The following is a 21,525-nucleotide window of genomic DNA, read 5'->3' as shown; positions in this document are numbered from 1 at the left end:
TCCTCCTGATGCCCCCCAGATGCCCCCCACGTCCCAGGCTGTGTGTGCTCTGCCCCCTGCACCCGTCTGTGTGTCCCAGCTCCTCCTGCCAGCTCCACTCAGGTGTCTGCCACAGCGGGTGGCTCTGCCAACTCCTGTGCCACCACCTCTCAGGGGAGTCCCAGGAGGCATCACCCCAGCTGCAGAGGGGTCTGTGCTGCCTTTGGGGCTTCCACCAGGCCCTGCTGAGCCACAGGCAGGAGACCAACCCCAAACACACACATGGGGCATCAGCAGGCTGCAGGCTGAGGGGTGCTCCAGCCGCAGCCCCGCTCCCCGTCCCCACGGTGGCAGGGACACTGAGCAGAGTGTCCAGCCACCCCAGGCTGAGCTGACTGGGGTGAGCGGCTCCTCTCCTGCTCCAGTGGCTTTTCTCTGGGCACCAGTTTAGCCCCAGCTCTCCCAGTGAGCCTGGGAGCACACCTCCAGCAGCGGCTGCACCCGTGCTGGCGTCGCGCTGCCCTGACCTCCCCTGGAGCCTGTGTGAGCTTGTGCAGACAGGGTTTGTGTTGGGGCTGTTGGTCCACAGCCAGTCCCCACAGCAGGACAGGAAGGGGTGTGAACGGGGAACTGTTCTGAGCCCTGGCTCTACAGCCAGCTTTGCTTCTGATGCCACACTGCCAGCTCCAGGGAGCAATCATGGAACCCCAGACTGGGCTGGGTTGGGACATCCTCCCAGCATCCCCTCCCCGTGCTGAGACTCACTGAATGGTTTGGAAGTGACCCACACCTTGCCACGGGCAGGGACCCCCTCCCAGCCCAGTGTGCCCCCAGCCCCATCCAGCCCGGCCTTGAGCCCTGCCAGGGACCCCAGGGCAGCCCCAGCCTCTCTGGGCACCCTGTGCCAGGGCTGCCCCCTCCCCAGGAACAGTTCCTGCCCCCCAGCCCCTCTCCATCCCCCTCCTGCAGCTGGAGGCTGTTCCCCTGGGCCTGGCCCTCCCTGCCCTGGGCACCAGCCCCTCTCCAGCTCTCCTGGAGCCCCTCAAGGGATGGGAAGGTGCTTGGAGCTCTCCCCAGAAGCAGCCTCTCCTCTTCCTCTCCAATTCCTCTCCTCTTCCTCCCCTCTCCTTCTCTTCTCCAGGCTGAGCCAGCCCAGCTCTCCCAGCCTGGCTCCAGAGCAGAGGGGCTCCAGCCCTCCCATCATCTCCTGTGGACTGGTTCCCACAGCTCCGTGTCCCCCTTGTCCTGGGGACCCCCAAGCTGGAGGCAGCGCTGCTGGGGGGGGGTCTGTGTCCCAGAGCAGAGCTGAGGGACAGAACATCCCACCCTGACCTGCTGGTCACACTGGTGGGGGTACAGCCCAGGACATGGTTGGTTTTCTGGGCTACAAGAGCACGTTGCTGGGTCACGTTGAGCTTCTTGTCCCCCCTGACACCCTCAAGTCCTTCTTCCCAGGGCTGCTCTTCATCCACTCTCCCCCCAGCCTGTCACTGAGCTGGGGATGACCCCGACCCACACGCAGGACCTTGTGGAACTTCACAGCTCCCTTTTTGCACCCGAGTTTGCCCAGGAGCCCCTTGTTCATCCCTGAAGGTCTCCAGGTGGTTTCACCTGGGGTGCTGGAGGGAGGTGATCCCTGAAGAGCAACCAGGTGTCCTGGGGGCCTCTTCCCCCTGGGGCTTTGTACTCTACCAAGGAGGGGCATGAAGAGGCTGAAGCCTGCTCTTCTCAAGTCCACGGTGGTGAGCTTACTGAGCCCTCCCTGCTGCCCTCAGCACCTGCCATTCCATGGTCACGGAGCTTCACACCCCCAGCAGTCCCTCCTTGGTGAGGAGCGCATGGCCCAGCGGGACACTGCTCCTTCTTGGCTCCTCTGCCGGTGGGAAGTGCTCCATCCACACACTCCAGGAGCTTTCTGGATTGCCTGTGCCCTGCTGTGCTGCTCATCCACGAGGCCCAGGGCTTGTGAACGTGGGTGCTCCTCCTGCCTGGCTATAGAGGGCCTCATCTGCTCAGTCTCCCTCTTTGGGTGGTCTCCCTCAGACCTCCACCCCCCTGTGTCCCCTGCCCTTGCCCTGCCCTTGATCCTGGCCCCTAAGAGCCTGGCTGTCTCCTCACCCATCCCCAGCTGGAGCTCCATGTTCTCCAGCTGCTCCCTGACACGGGGTGTCACTCCCTCCTCGTGTCCCCAGCCTGGCTTTCCTAAAGCCACTCCAGATGTAGAGGCCGTGGTGCCACAGCTCTGTGATGCCAGGAAGATCACAGCCTGGCAGGTCTGTGCACATTCTGTGCCCAGTGATGGGCTCCCTGGGATCAAACAGCCAGGGAGCTCCTGGAGAGAGTCCAGAGGAGGGACAGGGATGCTGAAGGGGCTGGAGCATCTCCCCTGGGAGGAAAGGCTGAGGGAGCTGGGGCTGTTCAGCCTGGAGAGAAGAGCCTGAGAGGGGATCTGATCACTGGTTCTCAAGAGCTGAAGGGTGGGACCCAGGGGCCATGGGCAGCCTCTGCTCAGTGTCTGTGGGGACAAGACAAGGGGCGATGGGCTCAAGCTGGAGCCCAGGGAGTTCCACACCAACATGGGGAAGAACTTTTCCCCAGGGAGGGTGCCAGAGCCCTGGGACAGGCTGCCCAGGGAGGTGGTGGAGTCTCCATCTCTGGAGAGATTCCAGCCCCGTCTGGACGCCTGTCTGTGCAATATGAGCTGGGGAGCTGCTTTGGCAGGGGGGTTGGACCCCATGAGCTCTCCAGGTCCCTTCCCAACCCCTGTGATTCTAGGATTCTATGATTCTATGCTCTCCAGCTCCTCTTGTTTTATTCCCCATGTTCTGTGTGTGTTTGCAGAACTGCTGAAGTTTGGGTGGCTCCAGAGTGGGCTGGGAGGCTGAGGGTGGTGACCTCAGAGTTGTGACATGAAGATCCCAGATGTTCCCAGTCACAGCCCCAGCCAGACCAGCAGTGAGAAGGAAGCTGTGGGCCACTGTTTCTATGGTTCATCACGTTCTCTGTTGAAGACCTACTTCTGTCCTCTGAGGAGCAGCTGAGGGAGCTGGGGGTGCTGAGCCTGGAGCAGAGGAGGCTGAGGGGAGCCCTTCTCCCCACCTCCCCTGCCCTGGCAGGAGGGTGCAGAGAGGTGGGCGATGGTCTCTGCAGCCAGGGGCCAGGAGATGGGCCAAGGGGCAATGGGCTCAAGCTGCCCCAGGGCAGGGTCAGCTCAGCTGGGAGGGCAAAGTTCTTCCCTGGCAGAGTTGTGGGGCTGTGGCACAGGCTGCCCAGGGAGGGGCTGAGTCCCCAGCCCTGGGGGTGTTTAACAGAGGGGAGATGAGGTGCTCAGGGAGCTGGGTCAGCACAGGATGGGATCGATGATCTCAAAGGGCTTTTCCAACCTGGTGATTCTGTGATTCTGCTGCCCCTGAGCCTGATCCTGCCCGTGTAAGGCTGAGGGGTGGATGTTCTCAGAAACCCTCTCTGATTTGGTATTGGTGGGAGGACCAAGAAACCCATCCCCTTCCTGGCTGAACCAGCTGCACGCTCAGAGTGTTCCCTCTCCTGTCGGACCCCGTTCTCTGCAGGGAAACCCTTGGCCATCAGGAGACAACGGCCTCATGAACACATCTGCTACAGCATGTGGGGAGTGGGTCTGACAGCAGCCACCTCCTTGGTCTTGAAGAGAGAGGGAGGCTGTGGCTCAGGGTCCTGCAGAGCATCCTGCTCAAGTCGGGGCTGGGGTTTCTGAGCAGCCCAGGGCCTCTTGGCCTTGTTAAGAGGTGCTTGGCAGCGAGCTCAGGGTTTCTCTGGAACCTGCTGCAGCTGCACATGGAGCAGGACTCCCTCTCTGTGCCTTGTCTGCTCACTCTGCCTTGCAGCGTGCTCCTGGAACACCCCAGCCTCATGGAGCACCCAGGGAACAGGCTGCCACAGCTCCACTATGTTCCACAGCACAGCCCCTCACCTCTGGTGCCCCCACACAGCTCCAGCATGCTCCAGGACACACACAGATGCTGCCACAGGCACTAGGACCAGCCTTTCACAGAATCACAGAGTTACAGAGCTGTAGGGGTGGGAAGGGACCCCCAGAGCCCATGGGGTCCCACCCCCTGCCCAAGCAGGTTCCCTAGGACAGGTCAAACAGGTTGGTGTCCAGATGGGGCTGGAATATCCCCAGAGAAGGAGACTCCACACCCCCTGGGCAGCCTGTCCCAGGGCTCTGGCACCCTCACTGGGGAAAAGTTCTTCCCCATGTTGGTGTGGAACTTCCTGTGCTCCAACTTGCAGCCATTGCCCCTTGTCCTGTCCCCACAGACACTGAGCAGAGGCTGCCCATGGCCCCCTGGGTCCCACCCTTCAGCTCTTGATCCCCACTGATCAAATCCCCTCTCAGGCTCTTCTCTGCAGGCTGAACAGCCCCAGCTCCCTCAGCCTTTCCTCCCAGGGGAGATGCTCCAGCCCCTTCAGCATCCCTGTCCCTCCTCTGGACTCTCTCCAGGAGATCCCTGTCCCTTTTATCCCAGGAAGCCCAGTGACACCTCCATCCCCTTCCTCCACCACCCCTCTGCCATCCTGGTGACCCCCAGTCCTGCTGTGGCTGGTGGGACCCAGCACCTCACCATGGGCTGGTGCTTCTCATCTGCCTCTCCCCTTGCCGGGCAGCATCGTGGCCTCATCTGGGGAGGCTGCCAGCACCCTGGTGCAGGGCCAGCCCGAGCTGGTTGCTCTCCAGCAGGGCAGGGTTCAAGGAAAATGGTGGAATCCCTCACTTCAAGGCAGGGGGATGTGAAAGTGTGTGGGTGCAGAGAGCATCTGCCCATGCTCAACAGAGAAAAAAGCCACCAAAAGCCTTAAAGTCACCAGTGCTGGGCCAGGAAATCCCCGAGCTGAAGCTGGGACAGTGGCCCAAGGAGGCAGCAGTACCTGAGGGAAGCCCCTGGCTCACAGACCTTGGGTCTCACGCAGAATTTGAGGCCAACCAGGGCTGAGACAGGGCTGGGTCTGCTGCTCACCAGGCCTGACTGAGGATGTGGCCATCAGAGGTGGCCTTGGGGCTGCAGGGACCATGAAGTCGTGGTGGTCAGGATCCTCGAGGCAACGAGGAGGGAGAGGAGCAGAGTCCAGACCCTGGCCTTCCAGCAAGATTCCTGCTTACATGGGGTGGGAGGGAGCCCGTGGGAGGCAGCTCTGAGGGCCAAGTGAGCTCAGGAAAGCTGGCAAGCCTGCAGGACAGCACCCTCCAGGCACAAGAACAGCCCATCCCAGGACTCAGGAAAACAAGGAGGCCTGTCAGCAGATGGCCTTGGCTAAGCAGAGCCCTTGGGGCTAAGCTGCAGTGGGAAGAGGCAGCATATGGGACGTGGGTGCAGGGCAGGCTCCAGAGGAAGAGCTTATAAACATTGCCTGGGCTTGTAGGGACGGTGTGGAGCCAGCTCAGCTGGGCTTCAGGGAACACTGAGGGTGCTCAGAGGAGCCTCCATCACCACACTGATAAGAAAAGGCTGAATAAAGGCCCATTTCTGGCTGTGGGGAGGGGTGATTTAGTGACAACAGGCACAAGACTGAGACACTTTGTGACTCCTTCACCCCAACAAGGTCTCCCAAGGCCCCTGAGACTGAGTCAGGATGAACTCTGTGAGCTTGATCCACACTAATCCATGGGATGCAACTGGCTGCATCAGTGGATGCTGACAGGAAAGGACTTGCAGGGCTGCTCTTTGAAAGGTGGTGGAGATTAGGAGAGGTCCCTGACCTTCCAAAAGGGGCAGAAGGATGATGTGAAGATCATCCCACGCTTTGGGCCCTGGGAGAATGATGGGGAGAGTCCTCTTGGAGCATGTTGTTGGCTTCCCCTGGGAAGGGAACAGCCAGAGTGGACTGCCCACCCTGTCTGGTTTCTCCTGATGCAGGGATGGGGTCTGTGGTTGAAGGGGTGACAGCTGTGGATGGCAACTGCCTTGATCTTAAGAAGGATTGTGACACCTCCTCCTATGAGTCATAAATCACAGGATGTGTCAGGCTGGAAGGGCCCTTCTGAGCCCACCCAGTCCCCCCCTGCAGTGACAGGGACATCTTCACTAGAGCAGGGTGCTCAGAGCCACATCCACCCTGACCTTGGATGTCCCCAGGGATGGGGCCTCCCCCACCTCTCTGGGCACCCTGGGCCAGTGTCCCACCCCCCTCAGAGGGAAGAATTTTTTCCTAACACCCACCCTAAATCTCCCCTGTTCCAGTTTAACCCATCCCCCCTCATCCCATTGCTCCCTGCCCTGGGAACAGTTCTTCCCAGCTTCCCACAGGCACCTCTCAGGGACTGGAAGGGGCTCTAAGGTCTCTTCCCCAGGCTGACCCAGCCCAGCTCTCCCAGCCTGGCTGCACAGGAGAGGTGCTCCAGCCCTGGGCTCATTTCTGTGGCCCTTGGATTCTCATATCCAAGGCAGGATGTTACAGCAGGGGCTGGACAACTGGGTGTGTGAGAAACAGGGTGGTTGAGTGGGGCTGAGCAGCTCTGTAACAGCCCAGGCCAGCACTGCCAGCAGCAGCGCCAGGGAAAATGCCCTGGGTGGGCAGTGAGCAGGACACGAGGTCTTGGGCAGGCTGGCAGCAAGGAGAGGCCAGCAGCACCCTGGCCTGTGTGCACAGGGGTGCAGAGACACAGAGACAGAGTCACCAGGTTGGAAAAGCCCTTTGAGATCATGGAGTCCAACCATTCCCATCCTGAGCTAAACCAGCTCCCTGAGCACCTCATCTCCCCCCTGTTAAACACCCCCACGGGTGGGGGCTCAGCCCCCTCCCTGGGCAGCCTGTGCCACAGCCCCACAACTCTGCCAGGGAAGAACTTTGCCCTCCCAGCTGAGCTGACCCTGCCCTGGGGCAGCTTGAGCCCATTGCCCCTTGTCCCATCTCCTGTCCCCTGGCTGCAGAGACCATCGCCCACCTCTCTGCACCCTCCTGGCAGGGCAGGGGAGGTGGGGAGAAGGTCTCCCCTCAGCCTCCTCTTCTCCAGGCTCAACACCCCCAGCTCCCTCAGCTGCTCCTCAGAGGATTTGCCCTCCAGCCCCTTCCCCAGCCTGGTTGCCCTTCTCTGCACTCGCTCCAGGACCTCCCTGTCCTTCTGATGGTGAGGAGCCCAGAACTGGACCCAGCACTCCAGCTGCAGCCTCCCCAGTGCCCAGCCCAGCCAGGAGGTCGAAGGCAGCTCATCAAGGAACAGGAGCCAGGCTCTTCCCAGTGCTGCTCGACAGGAAAGGAGACCTCAGGCCTCAGAGGGAATGAGACCTTCAGGCTGGACACTGGGGAAGGCTTTTTCCCCATGAGGACTGTCCCGTACTGGGGCGCGTTGCCAAGAGGGGTTGTGCAGCCTCCAAGGCTGCAGGTTTTCAAGCCACGACCAGCCAAGGCTGTGAGCAGCCTGGTCTGACCCCACAGCTGCCCCCACTTTGAGCAGAGGGTGGTCCTAAGGCCTCTCCAATCTGAGGGGCTCCATGACTCAGTGATCCAGCTGCTGCACCCTTTTACACCAGTAAAGCCGCTTCCTCTGCCAGGCAGAGCTTTGCTCTGCTGCTCTGCTGCTGCTCTCTGGCTCCTTGTCCAGCACCCAGAGTGATACTGTGCTAATACCACCCTGACTCCCAACTGCTGCACGCTCAGCAGCAGCCCCACATCTGCTGCAGCAAACCCAGCCAGTCCCAGCACCACATGCCCCCTCCCTCTTTATCTCCCAGTACCATGCAGGCTGGTTTGTGAGTCTGCCCCTGAACCCTTCTGCTCCTTTCCTGGGCCTTTGGGAGGGCTCCAGTCCCTAAATCCCTGTTAATCTTCTAGGCAGAGGGCTATGGGATTAGCTGGGTCTCTGTCCCTACAAGAGGGCAGGAGCTTTGCCCCAAGAAGTGTGCAGCACCCCAGTATCCCTCCATACACCCTCCATATCCCACCCTGCAGCTCTGCAGCTGCCTCACATCTGTCCCAAACCCAGAGCATGCTGAGGTCCAGGGGTGGACATGGACAGGCACAGGTCCCCAGGGGGTCTTTCCAACACAATCCCATCATCACAAGGTTCCTGCTGCCTGACACTGGTGAGTGGAGGCTTTGTAGGATGGGATATATGGAATACTGGACTGCTGTGTGATCTGTGGAACTGCTGTGTGCAGTGTCACCCCAGGGCTGTGTGTCTGGGAGATGTAGGTGCTACACTGCCCTGCCAGGAGGGTGCAGAGAGGTGGGCGATGGTCTCTGCAGCCAGGGGACAGGAGATGGGACAAGGGGCAATGGGCTGAAGCTGCCCCAGGGCAGGGTCAGCTCAGCTGGGAGGGCAAAGTTCTTCCCTGGCAGAGCTGTGGGGCTGTGGCACAGGCTGCCCAGGGAGGGGCTGAGTCCCCAGCCCTGGGGGTGTTTAACAGGGGGGAGATGAGGTGCTCAGGGAGCTGGGGCAGCACAGGACAGGGACTGGTTGGACTGGATGATCTCAAAGGGCTTTTCCAACCTGGTGACTCTGTGCAATGTGTTGCTTAAGATGGGGAAAGCAGCAGGTCCAGGAGCCCTGTGGTGGCTCAGGAGATGATGAATGCCTCCTGCAGAGCAGCTGAGAGGCAGGGAGGTGTTTGCTATCACTTGATAGGAAGTGTATGAACATCCCCTTGCACGAAGACGTGGGGACGTGTTTCAGTGAGCTCTGGTGGTTTTCACAGCAGTCCCTGAGGTCAGGCTGTTCTCCTTCAGTGTGGAATGGACAGCACAGTAATGAAGTGCTGAGTGATTCAGAAGGACCTGGTGACTCCCCGTCCCTGGGGGTGTCCAAGGCCAGGTTGTCTGGGGCCCTGGGCAGCCTTGTGTAGCTCCAGGCCTGGAGGTTGGTGTCCCTGCCTGTGGCAGGGGGTTGGGGCTCTGTGATCCTTGGGGTCCCTCCCAGCCCAGACCATTCTATGATTCTATGACTCTGTGATCCTGAGAAGCCCAGCCCCATGCTGGGGTCCTCAGCTGCATCCCCTTAAGGACTCAAGGCCTCTCCTTCCCACAGGCCCATCCAGAGGGCAACATCAGAGCCCCTCAAACCCAGCAGTACTGCTGACCCCCCCTCCCTGCTTCTCCACAGTGCTGGGAAGGATGGAGAGCTCCTCAGCAGCTCAGGCCTCCGTTCCCTGGCTCGTCCTCCCCATCCCCAGGCAGCGCAGGCAGCAGGCAGGGAGCTCGTCTGGAGCCCTGCCCTGGCTGGGTCTCTGCTCCGCACATGTTACGCTGCGGCTTTGGCAAACATCTGGCGCTGGGTTCCCGCCCCGCGGCGTGACGGCTCGTGGTGGGAGAGGAGGGGAGGCTGGCGCCAGTGTGGTCAGCGATCCCACGCACACGGGCTCCCTGCGCCTGAGGGCCTGCCAGGCCTCCTGCCCGCCCTCAGCCCTGGCACAGCCGCTGGCCGGTTAAAAGCAGCTGGGGAGTGGCCGCGGCTGCTATTTCAGGAACCGGCCCCGGCTCCTGGGCTGCATCCCGGCCTCCAGCACGCTCGGGCCTCGGGGGAGGGAGCGGGGTCAGGGCTCGGGCCTCGCGACTGTCCGGGCGCACGTGGCCGAGGCGAGGGTCAGACGTGGAGGCTGCAGGGAGCACCGTGTCTGTCCGGGGAACCGAACCAGCCGCTGGCTGCGGCTTCAGGGCACGGCCAGGGGTCTGCATGGTGGCCACACCGCCATGGGCAGGTGCAGGGCTGCCACAGCCACACACAGAGGGGCACAGAGAACCGATGGTCTCCATCGCTGCTCTGGGACGGGGCAAGGCCCTCAGCGTTGAGGAGGAGGGGAAACGGGGCGTTTTACAAGGGGGGGGTAGGTGGAGGGTGAGGGTGGGCAACAGGCTGAGGAGCCGGGAGGTGAACGTTGCCTTCCTGGGAGTCCCTCTGGGCGCAGGGGGTGGATGCTGGGCCTCTGCAGGGTGCTCGAAGAGAAGGCTTGAGTGGGGTGGCAATAGCGGCAGGGCGGAGGAGAGGAAGCCACAGCCTCCCAGGGGGGCACCGGTGCCAAGGAGGACTCCACATTGGGGTGCTGGGCTGGCTGTTGGCTGTGTGGAGCTCAGAAAGGGGGGTGCTCACTGACCAGGTCCCTGTGAAGAGGGACACGGCTGGGCAAGATGTGCTGGTGAGACTGGGGCTGCATGAGATGGAGCCCACGGGGATGTGACCCTGGAGAACAAGGCAGGGGTTGGGAAGAGGCTGGAGCATCCCCAGGGCCGTGCAGGGGAGGGACAGCACTGCCACTGAGGGGGGTACCTGGGGGGGGGGGGTACCTGGCAAGGGATGGGGGGGGAGCTGGCAACTGCAGCTGGCAGCAACCAGGGGCTGTGGGAAGACCGAGGAGGAGCAGGGATGGAGGGACTGGGGGGATGGAGGGACTGGGGGGATGGAGCAGCAACCAGGGGCTGTGGGAAGAATGAGGAGGAGCAGGGATGGAGGGGCTGGGGGGATGGAGCAGCAACCAGGGGCTGTGGGAAGAATGAGGAGGAGCAGGGATGGAGGGGCTGGGGGGATGGAGCAGCAACCAGGGGCTGTGGGAAGACCAAGGAGGAGCAGGGATGGAGGGGCTGGGGGGATGGAGCAGCAACCAGGGGCTGTGGGAAGACCGAGGAGGAGCAGGGATGGAGGGGCTGGGGGGATGGAGCAGCAACCAGGGGCTGTGGGAAGAACGAGGAGGAGCAGGGATGGAAGGGTTGGGGGGATGGAGGGGTTGCGGGGGTGAAGCTGGTGGGCTGGGGGTGCAGTGAGGAGGGCAGCATGCACAAGGTGTGGGGCTGGGCGGGGGGCACAGGGGAGGCAGGACGTGAGCAAGGCCCGCGGGAGGAAGGGGGGAGTCGTAAAGGGCCTGGGGCTGAGAGTGAGGGAAAAGGGGCAGCTTTGAGGGGCCGGGGATGGGCCTAGAGGAAGGAGGGAGCTGTGAGAGGGGCTGGGGAGGAGCAGAGCATGGGGGGAGAGGAGCGCGAGGGGCTGGGGCCTCTCGGCTGCAGTGGAAAAGCTGCTGCAGCTCCAGGGGAAATGCTACTTGAATTAATCATGGCGCTGGCTGCTGTGCCAAGCCCAGGAGGAGGCTGCTGGCAGCAGCAAGGAAATAACTTTCGCAGGAATTTGGAACAAACGCCGCTCTTCTGGCGGGAACAACAGCGCTCACCTCCCCCACAACCTCCCCGAGTACCAGCATCTCCCCCCCCCCCCCCTGTGTCCCCACTCCCGCTGCACCCCCCGACGCCCCAGCCACGCGCTCCCGCCCCTCACCCTGCTCCCCTCATCTGGCCTTGGGGAGCGCCTCACCTCCTTGCTGAGGAGGGGAGGGGGGTCCTGGTTTCTGTCGTGCAGAGGGCTGAGAGTAGGTTCAGGCTAAATCCCTTGTCCCGGGGATGTGTAGGGAGTGTGGTCATGTCCTCCCCACCGCCCGCCACTCTCCCTGGCAGCTGAGCTGGGGAGCAGGAGTGCTCCTGACGGTCCAGTCCTGGCGCAGGGCTACTCCCCATGTCCTCCCACAGCTTCCCCTTCAGCAGCACAACCAGTGCCTGAGGATATCACCCTTCAAGACTTTCTTCCAGCACAGTACCCGTGCCCTGGACCAGCCTACAGGGCTCCAGGGCAGGTCTTCCTATCCAGGGCACAGCCCAAAGGGCTGTGTAGCTCCAGGCCTGGAGGTTGGTGTCCCTGCCTGTGGCAGGGGGGTTGGAGCTCTGTGATCCTTGGGGTCCCTTCCAACCCAGACCATTCGATGATTCTATGATTCTAAGGGGCTGCTCTGGTGCTGTGTCTGCAGCCCAGCCAGCCCCACGGACTCAAACATCAGCACAAACCCCCTCCAAACAGCAAGGAAAGACTGTGCCTCGGGCGTGCTGCTGGTCTGCTTTCGATTCCTGATGGTCCCTAGTGCCTGTGGGTACGAATCTCCCATCCCATCCCATCCCATCCCATCCCATCCCATCCCATCCCATCCCATCCCATCCCATCCCATCCCATCCCGTTCACGGCGCTGTGCTCACAGCAGCTGCCAGAGGACAGACAGCACTCACTTCAGCATGGCAAGTTAGGGCCAGAAAGACGGTGTCTGACCAGCCATGGAGCTTCCTGGTACAAAGTCAGGTGTTTAAACCGAATTTAAGCCACCAGGGTGATGTTGTACCAGAACAGAGCTTCACACCGTGCACCCATGGCACCTGAGTGTTGTCTGATGGGCCCTAAAGCTTCTGTCACCAGCTCATGGCCACAGAGAGAACCAGAGACAACCAGTCAGTGCCTCTCCATCGCTCTGCTTTCTGCTGGTGGTGTGTCCAGGGATTCCCTGGGCTCCTCTGCTGGTGTTTCTCCCTCTCATCCCAGACTTGAACTGTAAGCTTGGTATTTCCTTTGCTTGGTGCTCATCCAGCACCAGCCACTGTGGCACCTGGCCCGTGACAAACACAAGCAATAAGTAAAAGAGGATGCTGTGAGATCCTTTGCCTTTCCTCAGGAGCTCAGAGCAGCAGCCTGATCTGCTCATCTCTCTTCCTGCACCAGACCTGGCAGAGAGGACAGGGTGTGTGAGGGAGCAGGAGACCTGCAGCTGCTCCTCAAGCCTCTGCTGGTCACTCCCATGGACCTTCCACTTCCCCATCATTCCCTCTGCCCAAGGAGAGCAGATATCACTGAACACAGACCACGTCCTCCCGGGGTTCTTGCTGGCCTTGGAGGCTGTCCTTGGAGGCTGTCCTTGGAGGCACATCACATTGGCAGGGCTTGCTCATGGCCTGCGCCCTCATGGACCCCCATGTGGGTCTGGGCTATATCCAGACCTTGACAGAGACCCTCCAACCTCCCAGGCCAGGATGAGCCCTGGTGCACAGAAGCCACAACTGGGAGCAATCACACACAGGGACGTGGGCAGCCCCATGGGACGTGGTGTTGGCTGCCGTCCACCGAGGACCCTGGTAGCACTTCTGCAGCCCTACGGTTTGGGGCAAGAGAGGGCTGGGGCAGCTCCCCTAGGGAGAGAGGCTGAGGGAGCTGGGCTGGGTCAGCCTGGAGAAGAGAAGGCTGTGGGGGGACCTCACTGCAGCCTCCCCGTCCCTGAAGGGACCCCAGGAACAGGAGGGGAATGGGCTTGTTAAAGGGCAGAGACTGGCAGGACAAGGGGCTGGAGTGAAGCTGGAGGAGGGAAGGGGGAGAGGAGAGACTGGGGGGAAGTTCTGTGCAGAGAGAGTGGTGAGGGGCTGGAAGGGGCTGCCCAGAGAGGGGGTGGGTGCCCTGTCCCTGGGGGTGTTCCAGGCCAGGTTGGCTGGGGCCCTGGGCAACCTTGTGTAGCTCCAGGCCTGGAGGTTGGTGTCCCTGCCTGTGGCAGGGGGTTGGGGCTCTGGGACCCTCGGGGTCCCTCCCAGCCCAGCCCAGCCCAGCCCAGTCTGGGGTTCTCTGATTCTCTGACCTCCTGCCCAGCCCTCTTGCCCTGTCCCATCCCACCCTCCCCTCCCTCCTGCATTCCCCATCCCACTTCCCTGAGCTCCCAGTGCCCGCTGCTCCTTCCCCATCCCCCTGCGCCCCAACTGCAGCCATTCCCCCCCTCTCCTTCTCCGTGCCGACCTTCTCCCCCATGCAGGGGGCTTGGATCTCTGGGACCCTCGGGGTCCCTCCCAACCCTGATTCTATGAAGAGGGGTGCCATGGCCGAGGGGGTGCACCCCAGGCAGCTGTGCTCTGAGGCCTGGGCTCCCTGCCCTGGCTCTACCCCGGCTGGCTCCCGCTGCGGCGCGGTGCCGAGCCGGCAGCCTGGCCAGCCTCCTTTCCCATCCTCTCAGGTTTCCCGGCTCAGAGGAAGCAGCAGCAGATGTGTGAGCTGTTTGCTTTGTGCCGAGGCCACGCGGGAGTTACCTGTGCTCAGCCCAGGCTCCTTGTTTCCAAGCGAAACACCCGGCCTGAGCCAAGACCATCAAAATCCGGCCAAACCCTCCGTCGCCGCCGGCCACTGGGCCAGCGCCTTCCCCTCAGCAGCGCTCCACAGCCAGGCAGCCAGCAGCTGGACCAGCTTCTTTGTGGCATCCCCGTGACCGCCCCAGCTCCTCCGCAGGCCCCTGCCCTCCCTCCCTCCTCCCTGTCCCTGCACTTGCAGCGAGGAGCCCGGCCGCCATCTCCGATCGCATTTCCAGAGCGCCTTCCCACACGGCGAGCGGCCCTGAGCAGGAAGGCATGGAGAAGGAGACAGAGAGAGGGAGAGAGGGGGGCCTCCTTTTCGGGGGGCTGCTGCAGCCAAGACATCCCCACGCAGGGCTGGAGCCTCCATCCTCACGCGGGGACACGCACGGCTCCTCCGCTCCCACCCGGCCCTGGCCCCGGCCCCATCGCCACCCTCCTGGGAGATTGTTGCCCTGCACAAACCAAACCCAAATCTTCTTCCTCCTCACCTCCCATCTGCTGCTTCTGCCCAGACTGCCCCCCCTGCTCCCCACAGCCCACCCTGACCCCTTACCCCCCTGCCAAGGTCTGGCCCATCCTCCACTTGCCCCTGCCCGATGTCCCTTCTTTAGCCTCCCCCTCTGTTCTTCCCACACACTCCTCCTTTCCCGCCCTCTCCCCCACACTCCTGCCCCATGTCCCCTCTACTCCCCCAGCCCACAAGCCCCTCTCCAGCACTCCCACCCCACACCATCAGTCCCCTACACTCACCTCCCCGGCACCACCCACCTGCCCATATCCTGCCGTGCCCCGGAGCGCACCCCAGCGCACCCCAGAACTGCTCCTCACCAGCTCCACGTCCTCCTCCAGCCCCACCTGGAGCCCCTTTTCCCTGGCCAGGGCGCAGGAACTCCTCCTGACTTGCCTCATGGGCCCCAGACTTCCTGCTGCCCGTCGCCCTCTCCTCCCAGCCCCATGGGCACTGCTCCCCCCTCACACCCCCAGCCAGACGCCCCAGCACCCCCACAACTCCAGCAAAGAGGTGCCCCAAACTTCAGGGGTGCTTGTCCTGACGCACAGTTCGGGCTTTGCCTTGGCTGGCAGCGCCTTGCTGCTCTACCCCACCAGTGCCCAGGCCCCACACCTCCCCAGTATGGCTCAGCTGGACACCATCACCAGCCTGTAGCAACCAGAGCTGCAGAGCTGGGGCTGACAGCGCAAACACCGGGACACACACCCCACACACCACACAGGTGGCACCACTGGCACTTCTCAGGGTCCAGAGGGGCTGTTGGGGCAGCACCTCTGCAGGCCTGTGGCTACAGAGAGGCTGCTGCAGCACGTGTGCCTGAGCTCACATCCCACAGGGCTGTTTCCAAGGCCATAGAACCATCCAGGTGGCACATAAACACCACCAACCTTCACAACCAGCCTCACCAACGCTCCTGCACTCAGGGCAATGAGCTCAGGTGGGTACAGAGGAGTCAGCAGCTGGGCTCTGAGCAGCTTCCTACGGGTCTTCCCCATGTTCCTGAGCACCACAGTGAGTGTCCTGGCCAGCGAGGCAGCTTTTGCACCTCCAGAAGCAAAGCCTGGCACAGCTGCCCCCAGCCTTAGCTGAGGTCAGCACCGTGCTCTGCACAAAGGACACCCCTGAGCTGTGTCCACGGTCTCGGCGATACCACCCAGTACTCGTGGGCAGAAAGACTCCAGCTGCTCTGCCCTGTTTCCATCTCTCTGACGATGGGAGATCCCTCTCCTACCACTTCTGCTGCCAACCAGTGTCCATCAAGCCAGGAGAACCGCACCAAAACAGCCTTCGGCGGCAGGTCCTCCCCCATCCTAACCCCCTCACAGCCCTGCCTGTCCCCTCCCCGAGCTCAGGCCCTCGGCAGTGTCACCTACCTGTAAGAAGCAGGTCCCAACAGGGGTGTTCTCCTTCAGGGAGACGTTGTAGAAATTACTCCTGAACACCGGTTCGTTGTCGTTGACATCCTGGAGGGCCACGTGCACCACGGCTGACGAGGAGAGGGCAGGGCTTCCCCTGTCCGTGGCCAGCACAGTCAGCTGAGGCTGGGGATCCTTCTCATAATCCAGTGGGGCAGCAGTGGTGATGATACCCGTGGCGGGGTCGATGGCAAACCAGCTGGAGTGGGTGTCACGGCCGTGCAGGATGCTGTACTCCACCTCCCCGTTGGGCCCTTGGTCCTTGTCCCGAGCTGTCACTTGCAGGACGAAGCTGCCAGGGTACACCACCTCGGGGATGCTCTGTTTGTACTCCTGCTGGTCAAAGAGTGGGGGGTTGTCGTTGACATCCATCACCTGCAGCACAAAGGCCGATTCAGCCCGCAGAGGGGGTGTCCCCGAGTCGGTAGCCGTCACCCGTAGGTCGTAGGAGTCCCTTTCCTCCCGGTCCAGCAGCTGGTCCACACATATCAGGTAGATGATGTTGTCCTTGGTGGTGAGGGCAAACTTGCCATCCCCTCCTTCCAGCGTGACGTTGACGTTGGAGTACTCCCCATAGTCGGGGTCGGACACGGAGATGCGTGCCACGTACTGGCCGGGCTGGGCACCCTCAGAGATCTGGGGGGAGCCATCCTCACTCAGGAAGATGATGGTCATGGTGGGCTGGTTGTCATTGTAGTCCCGCACGTGAATGGTGACAAAGGCCGTGGTGACCTCGGGGTGGACAGCTTTGTCCCTTGCCTGCACCACCAGCTCGTGCACCTTCCTCACCTCATAGTCCAGGCCCTTGTTGAGCTTGATGACCCCGGTCCGGGAGTCAATGGTGAAGTACTGCTCGGGGTCGCTCTGCCGTCGGTTGATCTCATAAACCACGTCCCCGTTGTCGCCCTCGTCTGCATCGGAGGCGAAGACCTGCAGGATGCTGCTGCCAGGCTTCAGGTTCTCCGAGATGAGGGTGTGGTAGCGGCTCTGGTTGAAGGTCGGAGCGTTGTCGTTCACGTCCTGGATCGACACGTCCAGTGTCATCTGGGTGCTCCTCGGGGGAGAGCCACCATCGTAGGCTTCCAGGAGCAGCGAGTAAGAGGAGCGGTTCTCCCGGTCCAAGACGTTGCTGACCACCAGGTCCAAGTAGAGGACCCCGTTGGGCCCTCGGCGCGTCTCCAGGCGGAACGCCTGCCCCACGTTCTCTCCTTTGATCACGTAGCCTTGGGTGTTGAGCAGCCCGCTGTCGGCGTCAAAGGCCGGGTCCAAGGGGAACCTGCTGCCCACGGGGGTGTGCTCTGGGATCTGGAAGGTGCCGTGCTGCTTGGGGAAGGCCGGAGCGTGGTCGTTGATGTCGTTGACTTGGATGTTGACTTCGACTGTGTTGCCCTCGGCGGTGACGGCGATGAAGCTGTAGTGGTCCCGAGTCTCCCTGTCCAGCACACGGGCTGTTTTGATGATTCCCGTGTTCTCATCTATCCCCAGGTCGGTGGTGACGCCGCTGCCCTCCTGGGAGGAGATGAAATACATGTAGGCGCTAGTGCCGGGGGGCAGGCCAGCGCTGATGTCCCCGATGATGGTGCCAGCCGGCTGCTCCTCATCTATTTGTAGATCCAGGGTGCTCAGGACGGCAGAGCCCTTCCCTGCTCTCAGGGCCCCAAGGATCAGCAGCTCCAGCAGAAGGATGGCCGACCCCTTCATCTGCTCCATTGCTGAGGGTGGCTCGAGCTTCTCTGCAGCTTTAATCCTGCATGGAATGCAGACCAGAGGATGCTGGTTAAGAAGGAACAGCTAAGGAGGGGCAGAAAACCACCGCCCCACGCAGAGGGAGGGTCTCCTGCCATGTGGCTGCTGTCCACGTGCTCCAGAACGTGTCTCCCTCAGCACAGAGGAGGTCGGAGCAAAACGGGGTGCCCAGAATGAAGGGCCAGGACAGCACCCGAAATCAGCCAAGCAGGTCACCCCTGAGAGCGTGCTGAGGTCATAGATCACAGAATCACAGACTCACAGGGGTGGGATGGGCCCCCCAGAGCCCATGGGGTCCCACCCCCTGCCCAAGCAGGGTTCCTAGGACAGGGGCTGGAATCTCTCCAGAGAAGGAGACTCCACACCCCCTGGGCAGCCTGTCCCAGGGCTCCCTCACCCTCACCAGGAAGAAGTTCTTCCCCACACTGGGGGGAACTCCCTGGGCTCCAACTTGAGCCCATCGCCCCTTGTCCTGTCCCCACAGACACTGAGCAGAGGCTGCCCATGGCCCCTGGGTCCCACCCTTCAGCTCTTGATCCCCAGTGATCAGATCCCCTCCCAGGCTCTTCTCTGCAGGCTGAACAGTCCCAGCTCCCTCAGCCTTTCCTCCCAGGGGAGATGCTCCAGGCCCTTCAGCATCTCTGTCCCTCCTCTGGACTCTCTCCAGGAGATCCCTGGCTGTTTGATCCCAGGGAGCCCAGACCTGGACACAACACTCCAGGTGGGGCCTGAGCAGGGCAGAGCAGAGGGGGAGGATCCCCTCCTGTCACCTGCTGGCCACACTCCTCCTGATGCCCCCAGGATCCCATTGTCTCTCTCAGCCCCAGGGCACACTGCTGGCTCATGGCCACCCTGTCACCCACCAGCACCCCCAGGTCCTTCTCCCCAGAGCTCCTCTCCAGCAGCTCATCCCCCAGCCTGTCCTGATTCCAGCAGTTATTCCTTCCCAGGTGCCAGACTCTCCACTGGCTGTTGTTGACCCTCCTCTGGTCTCTCCCTGCCCAGCTCTCCAGCCTGTCCAGGTCTCTCTGGATGGCAGCGCAGTGTCCTGCCTGTCCCCACTCCTCCCAGCTCTGGATCACTGGGTACTTGCTGAGGGTCAGCAGCCAGCACCCCATCACAGGGGCTCTCTCCTACAGAGGCCAAACATTCCTCCCAACCACCTCCTCCCAGCCACCTCCTCCCAGTCACCTCCAGCACCCCAGCCAGTGCCCCAGAGCAAAGGGCTCCTGTGCCTTGAACCGGTTCCTGTGGGGCTGGGAGGGGGGGAGCTACAAGAGGACAGAGGGTTTGGGACATACAGCACCTCTCCATCCTGAAAAAAACCTGTTCCCAAACTGGCAGAGAGCTCAACAAGCAACACCCCCCCACCCCCAGCACCCCCAGCAGCAGCTTTCCAGGCGTAAAGGTGCCAAAAAACCCCCACAAAGTGCAAATCTGGCATCCCTGGGAGCGAGCAGCAGCACCAGAGCGGGCTTGCATCCAGGGGCCAATAAATCCAACGGGCACAGGATGCCCCAGCAGCTGGGAATGCCCAGGGTCACCTCAGCCAGGGCCCCATTGTTCAGCCTGGCCCCAGGATCTGGGGATGCCCCGAGCTGGTACCATGGAGGGTGGTGGCGGCGGAGCAGGAACGCAGCAGCTCCCTGGGAACCGCTGGCTGCTCCCAGCTCCTTCCCGGTCCCACACCCTCCCCTGCTCCCTCTCCTCCTTTGTCTCCTGCTCCTTCTGGCTCCTTCACTCCATTTCCCCCTGCCGTAGCTTCATCTCACTGCAGCGGTTGGGGGGAGGGACGAGCAGGGAGGAGCAGAGCCCAGCAGCCACACACACCACTGATGGACACCCATGGACAGCCCAGGGGGCTGCCAACACCCCCCCCCCCCCATCCCACCCCACCCCAGGGCTCTGCCCACCCTATGAACAAGCCAGGGGAAGGCAGCAAGTCAAGGAGGGGGTGAAGAAACAGCACCAGCCCCCGGAGCTGCTCTCAGCCCTCAGTGGGCTGCAGGGATGGCGGCAGCATGAGCTCACTCTTGGACTCTCTTGAAAGGCTTTTGCTGCTGGTCCCATAACCACACTCAGGAGCCACTCATGTCAGGAACCTCCCTGTCTTGGGGAGGGGGGGGGGTTTGAGGAGGGATGGAGGTGGCTGACTTTGGTTTGGGGACTGAGACCTCCAGCCCTCCACCTGAAGAACCCCACAGCCACGTTAACCCTTTCCAGGGGGGTGCAGGAGGGTTTATTCCCTGCCATCCTCTTTCCAGTGGCAGCTCAGCTGGTTGGGCTGGTTTTTCCCTGAGGAAATTCTGGGGTTTGGGACAGAGAGGAAAAAGACTGAGAAGTGTTCCTTACCCACCAAGGAGTGTTTGTTTGCTGCTCAGTGCCCGAGCTCTGTCAAACCACAGCAAGTCTGAAGCCTCCTCACCGCTCAGCAGCGCAAGTTGAATGAAGGTGCTTTGATTTTCTCCCTGTGGGCTGCTAGCTGGGGGGGGTCTGTGCTAACCCAGTGGTCCCAGACTGGTTTCTCTCTCTGTTGGAGCTGGTTACATGTCCCCAGCTTGAGGGGGGGGTTAACTGCACCCACCCAGAACAGGCAGCACAGGGGGATGGGGGCCAAGTTTGCTTGAGGCAGCTCAGGTCATGGGAAGGTCTAAGGAGGGTCTAAAGCCTTGGCAGGAGGTCAGCCAAAGAAAAAGGAGAGTAGGAAAAGCAGGGAGAGGGGCAAAGCTCCCAGGGGCAGCCTCAGTGGCTGAGAACAGGCTGCCCAGAGAGGGGGTGGGTGCCCCGTCCCTGGGGGTGTCCAAGGCCAGGTTGGCTGGGGCCCTGGGCAGCCTTGTGTAGCTCCAGGCCTGGAGGTTGGTGTCCCTGCCTGTGGCAGGGGGTTGGAGCTCTGGGACCCTGGGGGTCCCTCCCAGCCCAGTCCAGGCTGGGATTCGATGACAGGATGAAGCTGGAAGGTGTCAGGTAGTGCCAGGGCACAGATGGAGGAGGAGGAGGGGGGAACCCCACACGGTTTGATTAGTGATGTGGCTCTGGAGAAGCATCAGGGAGCACAGCCAGGCTTTGTGGGCTGCTGGAGGGGAGGAGAGAAAAGAGCAAAGCTGGGGAGCGTGAAGAGCAGCTGAGAGCACCAGGGCAACCAGGGAACTGAAACTAGGCTCCACAGGCTGGGGAACTGGTGAAGAAAGTGTAAAAGTCTCCCTTTCCATCCCCCCTGGATACAATGAGTGGTCCAGGAGCTTAACTGCCTCTTGGCTGGGAGATGCCACACAGCACCGGGTCGGGATGGGGAGGGGGTCAAGCATGGTGCCAGCAGCTCTCTGCTCCTCTGAAGCTCGCAGGCTCGGTGGCAGAGGAAGACAGCAGTGACCTCAGTGGCTGCAGAGTCACCAAATCCCAACAGCTGCTTCCAATTACCAGGCAGCTCCGTGCTGGGGGCTGGCTGGAGCGCTCGGGGCCAGCCGGGGTGTGTAACGCGAGCCAGGCTGCCCCCCGCCCCCCTCCTCTCCCCTTCCCAGCCCTCCCACCGCCCGGGCACCCAGCTCCCCAGTGAGGAAACAGCAGCAGAAGCCTCTGAAGCAAAGGGAGAGGCTGTCCCAGGGAGGTGTTGGGGCTCCAGAGCTGGGGGAAGGAGGTTGGTGGGCAGAGCAGCTAAAATGGAGTGAGCTGCGAGGCGCCCGAGCAGCTGGGGCTGGGATGGAGAGGGATGGGGAGGGAGCAGCACCAGGAGAGCCCAGCCTGGAAGTCACATTTAGGGACAGAATTAGGGGGAGGGGGGGGGGTGTCACTCCTGGCATCCTTGCCTGGCTGGCAGGGGCACCTCCCATCTCCGTGGGGAAGGGGGATGCAGGCCCACAGCGGCCCCAGCAGCGGAGCTGGGAGGATGGTGCACGCCAGGACCAGATGTCAGAGCGCTGCCTGTGTGTGCAGAGGCCCCACCAAAGCTGCAGATGCTGCTGCTGCTGCTGCTGCCATCCCCAGAGTCTCCCAGGAGGG

At 62.1% G+C, this 21,525-nt stretch overlaps 1 protein-coding gene across 1 annotated transcript in view; it reads right to left on the bottom strand.

Annotated features, from left to right (window-relative positions):
- DCHS1 (dachsous cadherin-related 1) overlaps positions 1 to 17,493 on the bottom strand; it is a gene marked incomplete at both ends in the record, with an annotated part of 64,498 nt that extends 47,005 nt beyond the window's left edge. The window contains one exon of the mRNA XM_084279277.1: positions 15,742 to 17,493. Within this exon, the coding sequence (XP_084135403.1) occupies positions 15,742 to 17,493 (1,752 nt within the window). The remainder of the gene's footprint in view (positions 1 to 15,741) is intronic.
- Positions 17,494 to 21,525: the final 4,032 nt, after the last annotated feature.

The sequence above is a fragment of the Gallinula chloropus genome, assembly GCF_964237585.1.
Source record: "Gallinula chloropus genome assembly, chromosome: 1".
In the NCBI taxonomy this organism is placed as follows: Eukaryota; Metazoa; Chordata; class Aves; order Gruiformes; family Rallidae; genus Gallinula; species Gallinula chloropus.
Note: the sequence above shows the minus strand (reverse complement) of the source record. Positions and strands in the feature narration are given on the sequence as shown.